The following is a 20159-nucleotide window of genomic DNA, read 5'->3' as shown; positions in this document are numbered from 1 at the left end:
TTTCTTTATAACTGTTCAAGGTTCATTCTAGCATAATGATTCATCCAAGATTTAGATTTATTTATCACGTGCACATCTACGCATACAGTGAAATGCATCATTTGTGTTAACAACCAACACACCTAACGATGTGCTGGGGGCAGCCCACAAGTATCGGCACACCACCTGGCACCAACTTAGAATACCCACAATACTTGGCAAATTAACACAGAACATAACCAGTAACAATACAGCAACACCAAGCTCCATTCACCTTCCCTCCCATGCACTACACCGTCCTTTAACACCATGATAGGTGTCCGGCCTCCAGTGGCATAGACTCAGGCTTGCAGACATTAGTGGAGGACACCCCACTCCCCAAGCGCTTTGCAGACTTGGTTCTAGTTAATGGGCCTTAACTTCTTGGTTTTTCATTCAACCTATCCGCAGTTATGTAAGTGAAATAGGCTTCTTAGGCAATCTTCAGAATCGGAATCAGGGTTATTATCACTGACATATGTTATAAAATGTGTTTTGTGGCAGCTATACAGTGTTAGATGTAAAAAATACTATAAATTACAGTAAATAAATAGTGTAGAAGAGGAATAATGATGTCGTGTTGATGGATCATTCCGGAATCTGACAAGATGATGTGGTTCCACTCACATTTGGTGTAACTGACAAAGCCAGTGTAGACCAGTAGATGAGAGGAGAGGGATGCTGTGATAGTGTGGAGGACCAGTTGTTCCAACACTTAAATAGGATTTGCTTGCGTCTGATGCATGAACTCATGGTTCTCAATATCATCCTGAATGCTGCTTCTCTGTTTCGAAGGTGTTAGGACAGAGGTTGTCAAGAGTTGGTGAGGATGTTGCAGTTCCATAGAGAACATTCTGAATCTTCTCTTCTGTCCACCCGGTAATCTTACCCCCTAGTGGACATAGCCTCAAGATTCAGGGGAGTAGATTTAGGATGGAGATGAGGAGGAACTGCTTTTCCCAGAGAGTGATGAATCTGTGGAATTCTCTGCCCAATGAAACAGTGGAAGCTACCTCAATAAATATATTTAAGACAAGGTTGGATAGATTTTTGCAGGGTAGGGGAATTAGTTATGGGGAAAAGGCAGGTAGGTGGAGATGAGTCCATGGCCAGATCAGCCATGGTCTTATTGATTAGCGGAGCAGGTTCGACGGGCTAGATGGCCGACTCCTGCTCCTGTTTCTTATGTTCTTTTGTTTATGCATTGAGTTGCTGCCACATGGTTGGCTGACAAGATATTTGCATTAACGAACAGATATACACAGTGCCCATTGTATTAGGTATACGGAGGCTATAGCCACACATTGTGAACACAGAGTCACATGAGCAGCTACACATTATGTCCTAGTTGGGAGGTGAGCATTTGCAGTGAGAGCGCCTGTCTGAGATACCAAAGTGCTGGGTTATGAACTGTGGTTCTGGTGGCTTCGGGATCAGGGTCTTCTTGGTGTTGCCTAGGGGTGGGGCATGGTGCTTCTGTTGGCGTGAGAGGGGAAGGGTCGATGCTTTTGCTGCTGCTTGGGTGAAGGGAGGGGGAGGAGAGGCCTTGGGGGCTTTGATGTTTCTATCATTCATTCTATGGGGTTTTTGTTTTGTGGATATCTGTGAAGAGTAAGAATTTCAGGTTGTATACTGTATGTATTCTCTGATATTAAAATGAATCTTTGAACCTTTGAAACTTCATTGGTCCAGTGTACGTTCAGAACCAGTGAAAAGCCTCAGTCTATGTTAAAGTAAGTAGATTTATTATCAAAGTACATATATGTATAAATTAGAGAGAGTGCAGAGACGATTTACTAGGATGTTACCTGGGTTTCAGCAATTAAGTTACAGAGAAAGGTTGAACAAGTTAGGTCTCTATTCATTGGAGCGTAGAAGGTTGAGGGGGGATTTGATCGAGGTATTTAAAATTTTGAGAGGGATAGATAGAGTTGACGTGAACAGGCTGTTTCCATTGAGAGTAGGGGAGATTCAAACGAGAGGACATGATTTGAGAGTTAGGGGGCAGAAGTTTAAGGGAAACACGAGGGGGTATTTCTTTACTCAAAGAGTGATAGCTGTATGGAATGAGCTTCCTGTAGAAGTAGTAGAGGTCAGTTCAGTTGTGTCATTTAAGGTAAAATTGGATAGGTATATGGACAGGAAAGGAGTGGAGGGTTATGGGCTGAGTGCGGGTAGGTGGGACTAGGTGAGATTAAGGGTTCGGCACGGACTAGGAGGGCCAAGATGGCCTGTTTCCGTGCTGTGATTGTTATATGGTTATATGTCGCCATATACAAAGATTCATTTTTTCTGGGTGTTCACAGTAAATGCAAAGAAACAAAAAAAGCGATAAATATGGGAAACATGAGATGAAGAGTCCTTGAAAGTGATCTCATCAGTTGTGCAAATGGTGCAGTGAGTGAATATGAGTGAAATTATCCCCTCTGCTTCAGGATCCTGATGGTTGAGTGGTAATAATTGTTCTTGAACCTGGTGGTGTGAGTCCTGAGGTTCCTGTACCTCCTTCCTGATGGCAGCAGTGAGAAGAGAGCATGATGTGGGTGGTGGGGGACCCGATAATGGGTGCTGCTTTCCTGCAATAGTGCTCCATTTAGCTGTGCTCAATGCTTTACCCGTGATGGACTGAGCAGAATCCATTACTTTTTGTAGGCTTTTCTGTTCAAGGGCATTGCTGTTTCCATTCCAGGCCTGTTGGCGGAAGGTACACCCTTTCAACTATAAAGGCCTTTTCCAAACTCTGTGCTTCTGCCAATTTCCTGCGTGATGTTCCTACCCGTCCTTTGGTCTTTCTACAACTGATTAATTCTCCATGGTCTCCTCTTCCACCACAATGAGACCACTCTCAGAGTGGAGGACAATACTTCATGTTCCGTTTGGGTAGCCTCCAACCTGATAGCATGAACATCGATTACACCTAATTTTTTTTCTCTTTTCTTTTCCCCTCTCTTTTTCTGCTTCTTCTGCTCCCTCTGGCCTCTTACGTCTTCTCCTGCCTGTCACCTTCCCCTGGGTCCCCTTCTTCCCTTTCTCCCATGGTCCACTCTTCTCTCCTATCAGATTCCTTCTTCTCCAGCCCTGTATCTTTCCCATTCACCAGGCTTCACCTATCATCTCTAACTAGCTTCCTTCCCCTTCCCCCACTTCTTGTTCTGGCATCTTCCCCCTTCCTTTCTAGTTCTGAAGAAGGATCTCGGCCCGGAATATCTCTGCCCAAAATGTACACTTACTTTGAGGCTTTGAAACCAGCTGGGAGGTGGAGGGCTGGATAAGAAGGAATCTGATGGAGAGGAGAGTGGACCATGGAGAAAGGGAAGGAGGAGGGGACCCATGAGGAGATGATTGCCATGTGAGGGGAAGATGTAAAAGGCCAGAGTGGGGGATAGAAGAGTGAAGTGGGTGGGGAAAAGAAAAATAGAGAAAAAGACAGAAGGGGGGTCCTCCCCCCCCCCACCTTTTTGTTCTGGCATTTCCCCTTATTTTTCAGTCCTGATGAAGGTGCTCAGGCTGAAACAACGACTGTTTGTGTATTTTAATAGATGCTGCCTGACCTGCCATATTCCTCCAGCATTCTGTGTGTGTTTGCAGCATCTGCAGAATCTCTTGTGTCTATGGTTGACTCTCATCTGTCCAGGTCACTTGGATTCCTTGTGATGAATAAAACTACAGCCACGTGCTGGACGCTGATCCTGTTGGTGGCCATCCTTTGCGAAAGTGTGACCTGCAAGGGAGGGAGAGGAGGAGCACGAGGTTCAGCGCGTGGCTCTGCTCGTGGGCGATTCCGTGCTCCGCGAGTGCGGCCCAAGTACTCCAGCTGGAGCCGGTCCTATGGCTCCAGGGCACGGGTGGCTGCTGCAGGAGCTGCAGCCGGCGTTGCGGCCGGAGTCATGGCCGGGAGGCTGCAGAGATCCAGGCTCACCTGGGACGAAGGCATCCAGGGATATGTAAGTAAGAACTGTTCTCTGGAGAGGAACTGCACCTCAGAAGCAGGAGTCTATGGTTACAGAGCGTGGACATCTTCTGCCGTGTCATTGTGGCTTTCCTCTAGTTTACCACCCATGTGCGTTCTGCTCACCTTGAAATATCTCCACTTGTAAATGAGGTTTCCAGTTCTAACTCAGTATTTATCACTGCTGCAGTGGCCAACCGCCTCTCTGGAGAGGTTATTAGATTAGTCTCCTAAATGTTGTAGCACCAAATGGTGTCATGTAAATCGTAGATTAAATGTCCTAGAGTGTAAAAATTTCCAGGACAGTTCCCCAAGTAATGCAACCATGGTTATTAGGAAATTTCTGTCATTATCTGGGTACAAGTGGATAAAAATATGACGAAGAGTTTCAGAGTTTTGCAGTTATTGCTGAGTTTCATGTACAACTTCCCCATCAGGCACCTACCATCCTCATAAATCTCCCCAAGAGATTGCAGTGTTGTGGTACTTTATAAACATTGGATTTTCACTAAAGTTGGCAAAAAAGTAAGATTTCACCCTTGAATTCAGATGTTACAGAGTTTAGCAACGGACTGAAGTTTTGTGTTATTCCATTTGACGTTATCTTATAACCAAAACAGCTGGAGATGATGCACGGACCCAGCCCTCTGCAACTACATTGGCTTAACTGAGAAAGGAATATTCAGGTTGTTATAATTTCCAATAATTAATCCAGGCTTGTACGAATACACCTATCAGTGAATGAAATGTTGTCAAAGGTGGGTGTAAAATAATACTCAATACTCAATGTCTCCACTTTGCAAGTAACATAGGCTCATCCATATTACAATTTCCTGCTACTGAACTGTCATTTAAGACAAATTCTGGTAACAACCATGTCCTTATTTTGTACTCATTAATTTAATAAGGCAAGTGTTACTGTAGTGTGATTATGTAGAGTTTCTAGCCTTGAACTTTTGAAAGTTGAAGGCTCGGTGACAACCTTTGAAGTCACGCATATACGACACGAAGAGGATGCAGGAAAGAGAAACAGAAGCAGGTTCCATTTCCTTCAGGGTCAAAGGTCAAGGGTCGACTTTATTCATCATAAACGTTTACATGTATTAGGAATTTGCAGTGCTGTGTTGTTCAGGATGTGACATGCAACAAAAAAGCAACATTCAACAATTATAACAAAGAATTATATAAAAATAAAGCTAGAGGTTAAAGCACAGATATGGAATAAAATGTGCATAAATTCATAATTACCAGCATGTATTTACAATGTAAACAGCATTATGAGAAGTGGTTTAAACTGTATACAGTACAGTGACTGGGATAATAGAGGAGGCTGGGAGGGGAGGAGGCTAGAATGGTTGATCAGATAAACTTTCTGGAGGAAGATACTTTTAAGATAGTGTGACGTTTTTGGTTTAATAGCGCACTAGCGCTTTCCAGAAGGGAGGTTTTGGAAAAGGCAGTTTGCAGGATGGGTAGTGTCTGCAGTGACTTTTCCTGTCCATTTTTTACTGTGAACACATGAACCTTCTCCACAAAGGCCGTGGTTAATAATTTCCCTTACTAACCCCAGATTCCCAGTTTCCTTAATATTTATAAATCTATCAGTCAGATCCTGCAAGGAATTCGGGATTAACAAAGAGAATGTGTAGCTTGTAATCAAGAGGTTGAGGTTTAGATTAATTTAAAAGGAAGCTGAGTAAACATTAGGGGGAATAAGATTGCTGATGGGATAAATTTAATCAAGGTGTTGGTCAAAATTGATTAGTCTGAATCACCTGGAGATTCTATGTAATACACAAAATATTTTAATGTGTTACGAACCCCGTAACTGGGTCACTTACCAGCAAAGATAGAGAGCTCCGTTGAAGTCTGATGATACTATTTTTAACAGTATTTATTAGTAAAAATACACAAAAATAATATCAATGCAAATATACAGATAATATACGTTGTCAATACTAAATCTAAAAGTGCGGGTATAATAATAATCAATAAGAAATAAGCTCTATCATTGTCTAGGGGATAATGTATTGTCCAATGGAAATATAAAGTTCACTCAGTTCATGCAGGGTGCAGCCTTTGGGGACCGCTGTGTGGCAATGGTTGGAGAGAGAGAGAGAGTTTTGGGAGAAAAACTTGCCGGCTTTCCTTTTATGATTTTGATCTGTCAGGAGTCCTGTTGGTGTGGCCGTTCACTCGTGACCTCTCCTTTAGCTAAGCCGTTCTTCCGTGGTAAGCCTGCCAACCCAGGCAAGGGAGGACGCACACGAGCCCCCCACCGGGTGTCGCTATTAAATGCTGTCACGGGATTTCTAGTGTTTCTCCTGGTGCGTCTAAAGGGGTTGTTCCCCAGACCCTCTTTTATCCTTACTCACGGGGTCTCAGATGTCAATCAGGTTTGGATGATGCAATCCCTCAACCAGCCCACTCTGGTTGTCCCCTGAGGGGTTTTCAATGAATAGTACAGTACTCAATAGACAATTCCGTCTCCAAGAGACAATAGCCATTATCAGTGGTTTCATTTCGCTGAGGCCAGGACACATTCCAAACCTTGTGGATTTTGCGTGTCTCTCTCTCACTTCCTGGGTCCCAGACCCAAATTAATAGCGATCTTGCGATTCTCAAAAAGGAGGGGGCAACTTTGTACCCTTCAGCCCCTCAGAGTTGCGTCACATTCATAACACCCCCTTCCTTCTAAGATTTTTACCACTGGTAAAAATTAATACAGAGTCTTACAGGATTTCAGAATCTAACACAATACAAAAGAGTTTTTTTCTCACTACAGAGTAATACAGTTGTACATTCAATTCAGCATCTAAACAGTTAGCGATTACATTGTCACTTCCTGTAATATCTTAACATCTTGTACCTTAATAAAATTCTTGTAGCATCAGACTCCAATTTAATAACCACCTATTTTTATTCCTGTTTTTCAGCAAACAAAAACTAAAGAGTTGTGATCTTAGCTTACATGTATATTACAAAAATTCATGCAAATACTAATCTTTATTTTACTTTCAAACTTAACAGTCAATCCTCCATGGGGGTTGTCTTTATTATTCACATGCTTTGTCGAAATCCCTTAAAACTGGATCCTGTTATTTAAACTGGCATCCCGTCAACCCTCGCCCCTTTTCCAGTTAACTCCCACGTGGTTAACTTGTATACCAGTGTGGAATAGGCTTTTGCATGCTCCTTTCATAGGAGTTATTTTATCAACAATTTGTTCCAAACTTAGACCATTTTCCGAATTTCCACACAATTCTTTAATTTTAAGCAAGTTGTTAGTTTTATCTTCAGGACCCTTCCTGCTATTAGTTTTCAGTTTAAACTCTGCAAGCGATCCCTCTTTGTCCAAACAACATTTCAAATTCTGCCTCTTCACAGCTCTCTCTTGAATAACAATAGCGTGTGGGGCACCTTTACATTCCAAATCAACCTGTAATTGATTCGCAGGCACCGCGTTATCAAGCCATTGTCTCTGTAGCCTGGTGGCTGCTTCTGACATCAATCCAGACTTTAAATTTTCTTCATTCAATTTAGGAACTACACTTTTCCCTTTCCCTTCAATAATAATATTCACCTCACCACCTTTTATCTCCTCACTAATTTTTAACACACCTTCAAACACAAACAATTGGGAATTCTCACTTCCCACTAGTACCAAGGTTAACCCTTTCTTCACTGAACCAAGTCCACCTGACCCACAAGGACTGTATTCCTTTTCAACTGAATCAAATACCTCAGACTTTTTCTGAGTTCCATTACTAGGTTCAGTACCACGTGCATCCACATCTTTAACACACTCAAATGGGACATCTGCCTCTTCCAGGCTTTCAATACCCGTACCCTTTTCAAATTCTAAGTTTGCCTGATCCTCCCAGTTACTCTCTGGGCAACTCCCTTCCGAAGTAAACTCAACCCTGTGGGCTGAAACAACCTCATCTGTCAACCCAGCAGACCTTCAAGGTAATGGCATCCTTTTCAACTAGGACTGCCCTCATTTCATTATTGGGATCGCATTTAAAATTTTCAACTTCTTCAAACAGTTCTGCCAAACCAGACAGATCATCCATGTCCAACCCTGGACCTTCTAACAGCCTTATCTGTTTCTCATCTTTACTCTGTGCCTCTATAAATTTCCTCCTGGCTAAGGGCAGGACTACCTCCTCTCCCTTACTCTCTTTCACTTTCCTATTCTCTGTTTTACCACCCTCTAACTCCTCTTGGTACAGGGTCGGTAAAAATGAATCGGCCAAATCGATACTGGCCGAATTTAAACTGGTCTCATTCTCAGCTGTCTTTCTCGACATGCTGCAAGTGGTCGCGCATGCAGGATAGATCTTGGAAACTAGGGGCGGGTCCTCAACACTTACAGGCTGGCTTGTCAGCTTCATTGCCGACCAAACATCACCACCAGCTAAATCGTTACCCAGAAGGAGGTCTACATCAGTTGTCGGGAATTCTGATCGCACCCCTATTTTAATTGGTCCAGATACCAGCTCACAATTTATAACGATCCTATGCAAAGGCACTGCTTCTGTCCCTTTTCCTATGCCTCTCAAAGCTACCTCTCCAGTCTTGCGACCAAAATCTAGTACCGTACTGTGAATCAATGACAGCTCAGCTCCAGTGTCTCTCCAGATCCGCACTGGAACTGGTGTGTCTCCCTCTTTCACAGACACAGTTCCTTCTGAAATACATTTCTCAGGCCCCTCTCGTATTCTGTCTACCTGGGGCTTTTGCTTCAATTTACTGATCACCACAACACATCCTGCAAGGACTGCTGCTCTCCCTTTTCCTACCTCCTTCCTCGGAGCAAGGCACTTAGATGCAATATGACCCACCTTTCCACAATTAAAACAGGTCAAGCCAGCACCTCTCCTGCTGTCTTGCCTTTCCTCCTCCTTAATTTTACCACCAGCTCCCGGCTGGATCTCTGCCTCAGCCGGCGGGCTTTCTCTACCGTTCCCACGGTCTCTCTGGTAACTTTTATTCGAGGAAGACTGTCTTCTGGGTTAGGGCATATTCATCTGCGAACCTAGCAAATTCGGATATGGACTTATTTGGCTTCTCATTCAAATACATCTGGATATCATCCGAAACACAACCTTTAAATTCTTCAATCAGGATTAACTCCCTGAGACGCCAAAAATCCTCTTCCACCATTTCTGCTGTACACCAACGATCCAAGAGCACACCCTTCTCATAGGCAAACTCTGCATACGTCTGATTCCACCCTTTCTTTAAATTTCTGAACTTTTGTCTATCGGCCTCAGGTACCAATTTGTAGGTCCGAAGAATGGCCTCCTTTACTTTCTCATAATTCTCAGACTGCTCCTCCTCCATGGACAACGCCGCATATGCCCGTTGTGCCCTCCCTTTTAACACACTTTGTAACAATGCCAACCACTGATCTTTGGGCCACTTCTGACTCACTGCCACCTTTTCAAAGTGCAAGAAATAACTATCAACATCCGTCTCCTCGAACGGAGGTACTAACCTAAACTCCCGACTAACATTAAATCTCTCCTCTCAGTCTGACCCTTGAGCTCTTCGCTCTTGCCTTAACTTCTCCAGGTCCATTTTTGCTGGTTTCCCGTCTGGTTACCCGCGCAACCAGACCCACGTTTGGACTTAAAAGCCCGATTCACTGGCCCTCCAATTTGGTATCAAATCTCGAGACGAGGCCCCCACTTTGTTACGAACCCCGTACCTGGGTCGCTTACCAGCAAAGATAGAGAGGTCCATTGAAGTCTGATGATACTATTTTTAACAGTATTTATTAGTAAAAATACACAAAAATATTAATGCAAATACACAGATAATATACGTCGTCAATACTAAATCTAAAAGTGCGGGTATAATAATAATCAATAAGAAATAAGCTCTATCGTTGTCTAGAGGATAATGTATTGTCCGATGGAAATATAAAGTTCACTCAGTTCATGTAGGCTGCAGCCTTTGGGGACCGCTGTGTGGCAATGGTTGGAGAGAGAGAGAGAGAGAGTTTTGGGAGAAAAACTTGCCGGCTTTCCTTTTATGATTTCGATCCGTCGGGAGTCCCGTTGGTGTGGCCGTTCACTCGTGGCCTCTCCTTTAGCTAAGCCGCTCTTCCGTGGTGAGCCCGCCAACCCTGGCAAGGAAGGACGCACGCGAGCCCCCCACCGGCTGTCGCTATTAAACGCTGTCACGGGATTTCTAATGTTTCTCCTGGTGCATCTAAAGGGGTTGTTCCCCAGACCCTCTTTTATCCTTACTCACGGGGTCTCGGATGTCAGTCAGGTTCGGATGATGCAATCCCTCAACCAGCCTACTCTGGTTGTCCCGAGGGGTTTTCAATGAACAGTACAATACTCAATAGACAATTCCGTCTCCGAGACAATAGCCATTATCAGTGGTTTCGTTTCGCTGAGGCCAGGACACATTCCAAACCTTGTGGATTCTGCGTGTCTCTCTCCCATTTCCTGGGTCCCAGACCCAAATTAATAGCGATCTTGCGATTCTCAAAAAGGAGGGGGGCTACTTTGTACCCTTCGGCCCCTCAGAGTTGCATCACATTCCTAACAAATGGAATTTATTTTAGTCTAAGGTTGGAGAGGTTGCTTAACTGAGTACCCCAAGGTCCTGATTTTGAACCTGCTCAGCACGCACCCAAATAGAATGATGGAGCAGACTCCATGGCCTGAACAGCCCAATTCACCTCCTATGTTTTATGGTCTTGTAGTTTAAAACCAGCAGGGGTGATTTTGTGAACTGCTTGGACCAGATCACTTGGACCCAACTGCAAATTTAACTGCAAGGAGAAGTACCCATATTTGTTAAATGTTTCTTGTGGGTCTCAAGCAGGAGTCTGTAAACGTTTTATTTGTCCAGCACTTTAATGTTGGGCACTTGAGGGGAAAATTATGCATTTGTTGTGATTGTGATTGGTTTAAGTTTAAGCTTATGAAAGTTATTTCACTTGGAAAGTCAAAAAAATAACTTATGCTGGCTTCATTTTTATAAGTGGAGCATCTCAGAATTCAGCAAATTGCTCAATTCACAGTCCACCTGTTCTTCACACAGATTATATTTTCCCCATTAATATGCTCCTTCCTGTTCTTCAAACCACTTGTATATACAGACCGTGGCCATATTATTAAGTACCTGATGGTACTCACCATTTTCTTCTGCTGCTGTAGCCAATCTACTTCAAGGCTTGATGTGTTGTGCATCCAGAGGTGTTCTTCTGCACACCACTGTTTTAATGTGTAGTTATTTGAGTTACTGCCTTCTTCCTGTTGTCTTGAACCAGTCAGGCCATTCTCCTTTGACCTCTCTCATTAACAAGGTGTTTTCAACCACAAAACTGCCAGCCATTAGATACTTTTCTTTTCACACCATTCTCTGTAAACTCTGCTACTGTGTTTGAAAATCCCAGGGGATCAGTAGTTTCTGAGATACTCAAACCACCCCACCTGGCACCAACAATCATTCCACAGTCAAAGCCACTTTGATTGCATTTCTTCCCCATTCTGATGTTTGGTCTGAACAACAACTGAACCTCTTGACCATGTCTGCATGCTTTTATGCATTGAGTTGCTGCCACAATTGGCTGATTAGAAATTTGTGTTAACAAGCAGGAATATAGGTGTACCTAATAAAGTGGCCACTGAGTGTACTTGTCTCAGATTCTCCACAAATTTTTAGTTCATCTCTAATCTATCTCCATATTTAACTCTTACTGAGACTTTAATTTTGTATTGTGGCATTCTCTTGAGATTATTCAACTTAATAAAGCAAGCTAAACTTAATATTTATCCAATCAGCTTTGTACAAACTTACTTTCCCGGAAAGTGGTTGTAGATAAGATTGTAGGAACGTTTAAAGAAGGAAAATAATGTGCAGGAGTTTAATAGAATGAAGAGGTATCTCACCAAAATTTGCAAGACTATAGATAGTGGATGTGGAGAGGATGTTTCCTATAGTGGGCGAGTCTAGCACCAGAGGGAAAAGTCTCAGAAAAGAAGGATGTCCCTTTGGAACAAAGATGAGGAGGAATCTCTATCTAGTGGGCTGTAAATCTGTGGAATTCATTGCCCAGTCAGTTGTGGAGGCCAATCATTGAGTATGTTTAAAGCAGAGGTTGATAAGTTCTTGGTTAGACAGTGTGTCAAACGTTACAGGGAGAAGGCAGGAGAATGGGACTGAGAGGTTTAATAAATCAGCTATGCTGGAATGGCAGAGCAGACTCAATGGGCTAATTCTGCTCCTATGAATTATGGGCTAAAAGCAGTTCCAAAGTGGTTAATAGCTGGACATTTCACTCTTTGACAACACAGTGTGGCCCACTTAATGCTAAGTCTTTTGACTCAGGTTGTTTATGGAATTTTTTTTCTGCAGTGGAAGAATATTTGAAATATGTTGAAAATGAAGGTAGATAGACTCTCAGTCAGGAAGGGGCTGGATGTGGAGATGAGGTTAGTATTAGACTAACCATAATTTTATGAAATGAATGCATCTCCTGCCAATCTGTATGTTGCCCAAAAACAAAACAATCAAAATTTATATTCAAAAATGTGTAGACAGATGCTTGATTGTCAGTGGGGTCCTACAGTGACATGCAGTGTTTGTGTGTACAGGAGATAATGAGGTTTGTGAACTGTTTATCCACCAGTACTGGGCAAGGCACCCTCTATGCAGAGTTGGTAATCTCCCCCCCCCCCCCCCACCTCCCGTGGAATGCACAGATCGTCTCCAAGTGCTCTGGTTACCTCCCATTGTCCAAAGATGTACCTGGTAGGTTAATTGGTCATTGTAAATTGCCCGTTGATCAGGTTAGAATTAAATTGGGGTTGTTGGGGGTTGCTGTCAGTGTGGCTCTAAGGGCTGAAAGGAACTATTCTGCACTGTATCACTAAATAAATAAATAACTTTTCAAGTATGCACAATCCTTCAGAAACCACTCCTCCCAGCAAGGAGCAATACATGGACACCAGTGAGAGCTGAAAATTACCATCCTTTGCCCAGTTCAGCCAGAGCTCTGCAACCTCTTATTTAGTTTTAAAATAAGGTTCATTCTGATTAACTTTGGAATACAATTAGATTGCTGATTTGTCATTAGATTTTAATAAGTAGATTTTTCTAAATGCAATTTTCATAAAGGAATGTTATTTAATCATATCTCTTGGCACAAAATAAGAGTATAGGAACAGGAGCATTGTAGATCAGGATTGATAACTCCAGCTAGCAACCTGGTCCTTTATACCTTAATTATTTCTCAGTCTTGAAAATTTCAAAGACAAAATATTAATGTCTGACATAATTCTTCTTTAAACATGTTTCTTCTCTCAGTAGAAGAACCAAGGAAGTTTTTTAAAATTAAAAATCAGGGAATTATGCCCTGCCCATAATGGTGGCTGTCTTATTGGTAGGTAAGCTGCTTGTAGTTTCTTTAATATTTACATTGTGGAAGTGATGTTTGAAATATTTTAATAGTGGTCAAAGTGATACTTTAGAAACTTTTATGAAGTCTTGTGGCAGGAAGAATATTTCCATTTTATATTTCAGCATTAAGTAATAGTACTTAACACAGCCACTGAAAAAACAATTTGATGAAGAATCATTGCAAAAACATTTATGCTTGAGGTATTTGTATAATATATACATGATAAATTGTAACACTTTTCAATGTTAAATGGATTGGAAAACCTTTCAGAAAATGCAGATGTAACACATAGTGCCAATATATTGTAAGATCTGTTTACTGTTTTCCACATAGTTTGGAATGCTTTAGCATTGTGAAATATTTACAGTACCCAAATAAAGTACTTAATCCCCAGTGTTTATTGTTGATGTCAATTTCAGTGAGTCTGTGAACCGAGCTGTTGTACTGTGTGAAGTTTAATGAATATGTTTGCCTGTATGATTGATGATGTGATGTGCTGGCTGAATAAGTCTTAGACTAGCATTCTTCATGCCTGCACCCATGTACAAAGGTCCCACCAATACCCAACACTAAGAACTTGAAACCTCTGGTTAGGTAGGAAGGCATGTGACTGATTGCTGCCTCCGTACCAATTCACTGTACAGATAACCTGTGGGAAATCCACCTCCCACACTTTACTGCACAGGTACCCTGGGGGAGATCTGTCTTCCCTACCTCACTGCCCAGCTAACTCCCCAGGAAATACATCTTCTATACCTCACTGCGCAGGTAACTCGCAGGAAATCCGCCTCCCATACCTTACCGCATGGGAAATCTGCCTCCCATACCTTACCGCACGGGAAATCTGCCTCCCATACCTTACCGCATGGGAAATCTGCCTCCCATACCTTACCGCACGGGAAATCTGCCTCCCATACCTTACCGCATGGGAAATCTGCCTCCCATACCTCACTGCGCAGGTTACTCCCCAGGAAATCCGCCTTCTATACCTCACTGCACAGGTAACTCGCAGAAAATCCGCCTTCCGTACCTCGCTGGATGGGAAATCTGCCTCTGCATCTCACCGCAAGGGTAACTCGCAGTAAATCCACCTCCCGTACCTTACCGCGCGGGAAATCTGCCTTTCATACCTCACTGCGCGGGTAACCCGCAGGAAATTCGCCTCCCATACTTAAAGAAAAGATAATTGGGTAAATCTGAGGTACACAAAATGACCAAGAGTATAACCAGACAGAGGCACAAGGATGTGAAGTCAAGAAATAGATTTGTTGCTTCTAGCAATGTCATCTCATATGAAATTTTTTAAAATATGGATTATAGATTTTATACCAATTTTTATAGATTTTTATATCAAGAATATTGATTTGTTACTGCTAGTAATGGGATTTTATACTTAAAAGTTCAAAGTAGTTATTATCAAAGTATTTATCTGTCACCATAATTGACCCTGAGATTCATTTTCTTGCAGGCATTCACTGCAGAACAAAGGAATAAATAGAATCAATACAAAAACTGCACATAAAACAAAAGCAGTAGGTCTTATAACAGGTTAAGTGAGTTTAAAGAAAGACCACAGTCTTCAATGATGCTTGAATCTGTCTTTTTTAACACCATTAGGAGGGATGTTTTGAGAGGTTACACAATGGAAAACTCACAATACATCAACAGTGAGGGGTTTTTTACAGATGTACTGTGGAGAGCATTCTGACAGGTTGCATCGCTGTCTAGTATGGGGGGGGGGGAAGGGGGGCTACTGCACAGGACCGAGAGAAGCTGTAGAGGGTCATAAATTTAGTCGGTTACAGCTTGGGTACCAGCCTACAAAGTACCCAGGACACCTTCAAGAAGTGGTGTCTCAGAAAGACAGCGTCCATTATTAAGGACCTCCAGCACCCAGGGCATGCCCTTTTCTCACTGTTACCATCAGGTAGGAGGTACAGAAGCCTGAAGGCATCGACACAGCGATTCAGGAACAGCTTCTTCCCCTCTGCAGTCCAATTCCTAAGTGGTCATTGAACCTTTGGACACTACTTCTTTCACTTTTTTAAATGTATATTATTTTTTTTTTTGCATGATTTTAATCTATTCAATATACGTATACTGTAATTTATTTATCATGTATTATTATTTTATTTTTCTTCCATATTATGTATTAAATTGAACTGCTGCTGCTAAGTTAACAAACATTCAGATTTTTGTTGTAGCTTTATTAAAAATGCAATTAAAACAGAAACTAGATTTACATGGTTAAACAATGGTACCAAGATTGATTTAATAGCACACATCCTTAAAATATCCAAAATTACTGCTTCATTTATATTGAATTTAAAAAAAAACAGGCTGCATTCAATGTGATGGGTTAAAATTCTTGAGCAGTTTTTACTTTTTTCTTTATCATATACATTTTATATACATATAAAACTGACTTAGAAACATGTTGACAAGATATGGTTGTAATTCTATAAATTCTACTGGAAAGTATTTTCCCTGAAACCACTTCTCTTTAGTGGTGCCTAAATTTTTGACCATTTTGTTTTTATATACACAGTGGACACATCAGGATCAGTACACTTGGAACAATTAGGCAGTTACCCCAATTAGCCAAAGTTTCGTGAATATAGTTAAAAAGGTATAAAAAAAGTCAAACTACTGTTCAACTGAGTAACAATTTATGTATTTAAATGAAATACAGAACAAATTAGAAAACTACAAATACTACTACAGTACTATACAACTGTGTATTTGTTCCTAATAGTTATGAATGGAGGAATTCTTTTGATTGACTGTAAACAAACAAAATCAGTGCAGATACCTGATACAGATAATGCTTCAGGCGACTGCATCCTCCAAATTCTTCGTAATTTCTAACTTACTGAAGTAGTGAAAATGTTTCATTTTCACTCCCGGCTATTTCTGGCATCTCTAAGCCTGAATGATTGAAACCATGGCGCGCCAAACTTTCAAATTGTCTTACCATTTACTTCTCGCCAATTATCAGTAACAAAAATCATTCATTTTTGAACACAGATTCAACAGACGCTATTTAAAAACTGATCACTCTCAGCAAGGCATAATGTGTTAATGTCAATGTAAGTGCACATGACAAACACAGAACTATTTGGCAACAGTCTCCTGCCCCAATTAAGCAGCATAGTGTCCCAAATAAACATAGGGAATCCAGGCTATTTTCTTGATTTACCTTTTGTTCTTTAAGAATGATCCCAAATAAACAGCTGGCCTGATTTACCAATGGTCCAATTAACTGGAATCCAGTTATTAAAAAAACACAATCCAACAAAATATGTATTCCTTATAAATAATAATTATTCAGAGCTATTGTGTTTTATGGAACAACTGAATGTAAAAAGTTCTCTGCAAACAAAATTTTGTTAATGTGGGTAATGTTAGTGTACCAGAGTTCAAGCAGTTTGTTGTCTTTTGTTTAGTGTGGAACAAGCCCTTCTAACCCAACGATCTACACAGCCCTGCAACCTATTTAACCCTAGCCTAATTAGAGAACAAGTTACAATGACTAATTAACCTACTAAGTCTTTGGAATATGGGTGAAAACCCATGCACTCATGGGGGAACAAATTCCTTACAGACATTATGTAAGCCTTCTGTTTCTGTGAAGTGTCTGTACAAGGGTTTATCAGTAAGTTAGAAATGATCACATTGTCTAAGGGAGAACAAGTGAGGGTGTCAGCAGTTCACTCATTTACAGACATTGTGGTCATTGAAAAGCCAGAGTGCCAGCACAGGAACACACTTTCAACCAGACTTTTTTTAATCAAGCCACAGTTTAACCATTTGCATATTTGCCCATACAAACATTTCCAGCATAAATTATTCAATTTTATTTTAAACCTTGAAGACTATGACAAATATTCATAATCAATAAACTTTTCTTGAGCTTCCAGCCGGGTACAGATATCAAATATAATTTGTACCCGGCTGGAAGCCTGACAAAAATTTATTTGTCATATATGCCAGGAAAGCACTAGATCCATTTTCATCCATAATAAAGTACAACTGATAGATTTGTTTCTACAGAGGCATTATTTGGACATATTTAGATTTCTGTGGGAGAACTTGTGCAAGTCTGAAGCCTCTGTCCAACTGGGCAAATTTCTCAAAACTACATCTCTCAATAATACCACCAGCTACTATCACTATTTTAATAAAAAGTCAGATGATGCCAAATTAATGAGATTCCAAACTTCAACTTTCAATATAACTGAGAGAGAAGACCACAATCACTTCAGGAAATTAATTGGTTAATTTCACAATTCTTTTCCGAACCATGAATGGAACCTGGCGTAGCAATGTGATAGGTTTAATTTTCAGATTTTACTGCAGATTTTAATCTGTAGAAGAATCTGATGCTGTTACACAGCAGATTCCGGTTAATTGGGCCATTGGTTAATCAGGACAGCTGCTCATTTGGGACAAGTCTTAAAGAACAAAAACTAATGGAGAAAAAACTCGGGATTCCCTTTGTTTATATGCTGCCTGATTGGGATAGGAGACTGTCACTGAACAGTTTCTAACTAGTGCCAAGACAAGCCATTAGACACTACATGGTGTTTACAGCAAACAGTTTTTAAATAACATCAGTTGTGCATGCTTATGTTAAAAAAGCAGTGATTTTTATAACTGATAGTTGCAAGAAATAAGCAGTCAGACTATTCAGAACTGTTTTTGCTCACTGCGGTTTCAAACATTCAGGCTTGAAGGTGGCAGAAACAGCTCAGAGTGAAAATAAATGATTTCACTACTTCAACAAGTTAGAAACTACGAAGAAATTGAAGGTATTGACAAACATCTTGAGTGTTAGTGAAAATAAAGATTTGGAGGATGCAATTGTTAAGAATTGTATGAACGCAGTCCATTATCTGTACTAGGTGTTTGAGCTGAGTTTGTTAGTTTACAGTCAATCAAAAGAACATGGCAGTGTAATTCCTCTGTCAATACCTATTAGCAGCTAATGCATAGTTTTATAGTACTGCAGTAATATTGATAGTGTTTTAATTTGTTCTGTATTTCAATTAAACACATAATTTTCACCTCAGTTAAACAGTAGTTTTTAAAAAAAAACTTTTTAACTATTTTCATAAAACTTTGGCTAATTGGCCACTTAATTGGCCACAATGAATGTACTGGGGCCAAGGTGTCCCAGTTAACTGGAATCCACTGTATTTTCTTGTAAGTTGCTGTCAGCAGAGCACATGTATTTCATGTTAAGCAGCAGTCATGCTCTACATCATCAGCTTTTTTTAAAAAAATAAACATTTTATGACAGTGGACGAGGACTTAAACACAGTTCTCACGGATGAGATCCTTTCTGATGATGTACAGGTAACCCTAGACGTCCAGTATTGCTGGCTTCTGATTCTCAGAACAGGAGCACTCACATTAATCCAGCATAACCTTCCCCAGGTCTCCTTTCCGGAACGTTCTGATGAAGTCGTAAGCAGCTGCACTGTAGTTCGGCATGAGAATATTCACATTACCTGCAAAGTTGCAGTAATGGTAGTTACTTTCACACTGTCATGGGTAATTTTGACCAGCAACTAATCACATCTTGCTTTGTAAATGAAGGAGCAACAATATTTTAATGCTTTGTATTTAATAATAACCATGTAACAATTACAGCACGGAAACAGGCCATCTCGGCCCTTCTAGTCCGTGCCGACGCTTACACTCACCTAGTCCCACTGGCCCGCACTCAGCCCATAACCCTCCATTCCTTTCCTGTCCATATACCTATCCAATTTTACTTTAAAAGCCAATACCGACCTGCCTCTACCACTTCTACTGGAAGCTCATTCCACACAGCTACCACTCTCTGAGTAAAGAAGTTCCCCTTCGTGTTACTCTTAAACTTTTGCCCCTTAACTCTCAAATCATGTCCTCTTGTTTGAATCTCCCCTACTTTCAATGGAAAAAGCCTATCCATGTCAACTCTATCTATCCCCCTCATAATTTTGAATACTCTATCAAGTCCCCCCTCAACCTTCTACACCCCAAAAAATAAAGACCTAACTTGTTCAGCCTTTCCCTGTAACTTAGGTTCTGAAACCCAGGTAACATTCTAGTAAGTCTTCTCTGTACTCTATTTTGTTGATATCTTTCCTATAATTCGGTGACCAGAACTATACACAATACTCCAAACTCGGCCTTACCAATGCCTTGTACAATTTTAACATTACATCCCAACTCCTATACTCAATGCTCTGATTTATAAAGGCCAGCATACCAAAAGCTTTCTTCATCACCCTATCCACACGAGATTCCATCTTCAGGGAACTATGCACCATTATTCCTAGATCACTCTGTTCTACTGCATTCTTCAATGCCCTACCATTTACCATGTATGTCCTATTTGGATTATTCCTGCCAAAATGTAGCACCTCACACTTATCAGCATTAAACTCCATCTGCCATCGTTCAGCCCACTCTTCTAACTGGCCTAAATCTCTCTCGAAGCTTTGAAAACCTACTTCATTATCCACAACACCACCTACCTTAGTAATATTACTGACTTATTATCAGTATAATTATTATGGACTTCCATTTGAAACAAAGATGATGAGGATTTTCTTTAGGGTAGTTAATTCATCTATGAAATTCATTGCCACAGTTGGGTGTGGAAGGCAAGTCATTGGGTATATTTAAAGCAGAAGTTGATAGTTCTTGATTAGTCAGGGCATCAAAAGTTAGGAGGAGAAGGCAGGAGAATGGGGTTTGTAAGGGATAATT

The 20159-nt window shown here is 41.1% G+C and overlaps 2 protein-coding genes across 3 annotated transcripts in view; one reads left to right on the top strand and one right to left on the bottom strand.

Moving 5' to 3' along the window:
- The first annotated feature begins 3671 nt into the window (after positions 1-3671).
- On the top strand, positions 3672-4638 carry sprn (shadow of prion protein). The gene is made up of 2 exons (XM_059946116.1): positions 3672-3962; positions 4588-4638. Exons 1-2 carry the CDS (start codon positions 3672-3674, stop codon positions 4636-4638), a joined length of 342 nt encoding a protein of 113 aa, XP_059802099.1.
- Positions 4639-15593: 10955 nt separating this feature from the next.
- Positions 15594-20159, bottom strand: part of mtg1 (mitochondrial ribosome-associated GTPase 1) — a 43973-nt gene continuing 39407 nt past the window's right edge. For both annotated transcript variants that reach the window (XM_059946802.1, XM_059946803.1), the window contains one exon: positions 15594-18910. In XM_059946802.1, the coding sequence (XP_059802785.1) occupies positions 18813-18910 (98 nt within the window). In that variant the 3' untranslated portion in view covers positions 15594-18812. The remainder of the gene's footprint in view (positions 18911-20159) is intronic.

The sequence above is a fragment of the Hypanus sabinus genome, chromosome 21 (assembly GCF_030144855.1).
Source record: "Hypanus sabinus isolate sHypSab1 chromosome 21, sHypSab1.hap1, whole genome shotgun sequence".
Lineage (NCBI taxonomy): Eukaryota > Metazoa > Chordata > Chondrichthyes > Myliobatiformes > Dasyatidae > Hypanus > Hypanus sabinus.
The sequence above is the reverse complement of the archived record's forward strand: the minus strand, read 5'-3'. Positions and strand labels throughout refer to the sequence as shown.

Excerpts from the sequence above, each read along its gene's own strand:
- sprn (XM_059946116.1), top strand. The coding sequence starts at position 3,672 with ATGAATAAAACTACAGCCACGTGCTGGACGCTGATCCTGTTGGTGGCC. Across the intron at positions 3,963-4,587 it reads ACGAAGGCATCCAGGGATAT|CTGGAGATGATGCACGGACC; the intron begins GTAAGTAAGAAC and ends TAACCAAAACAG.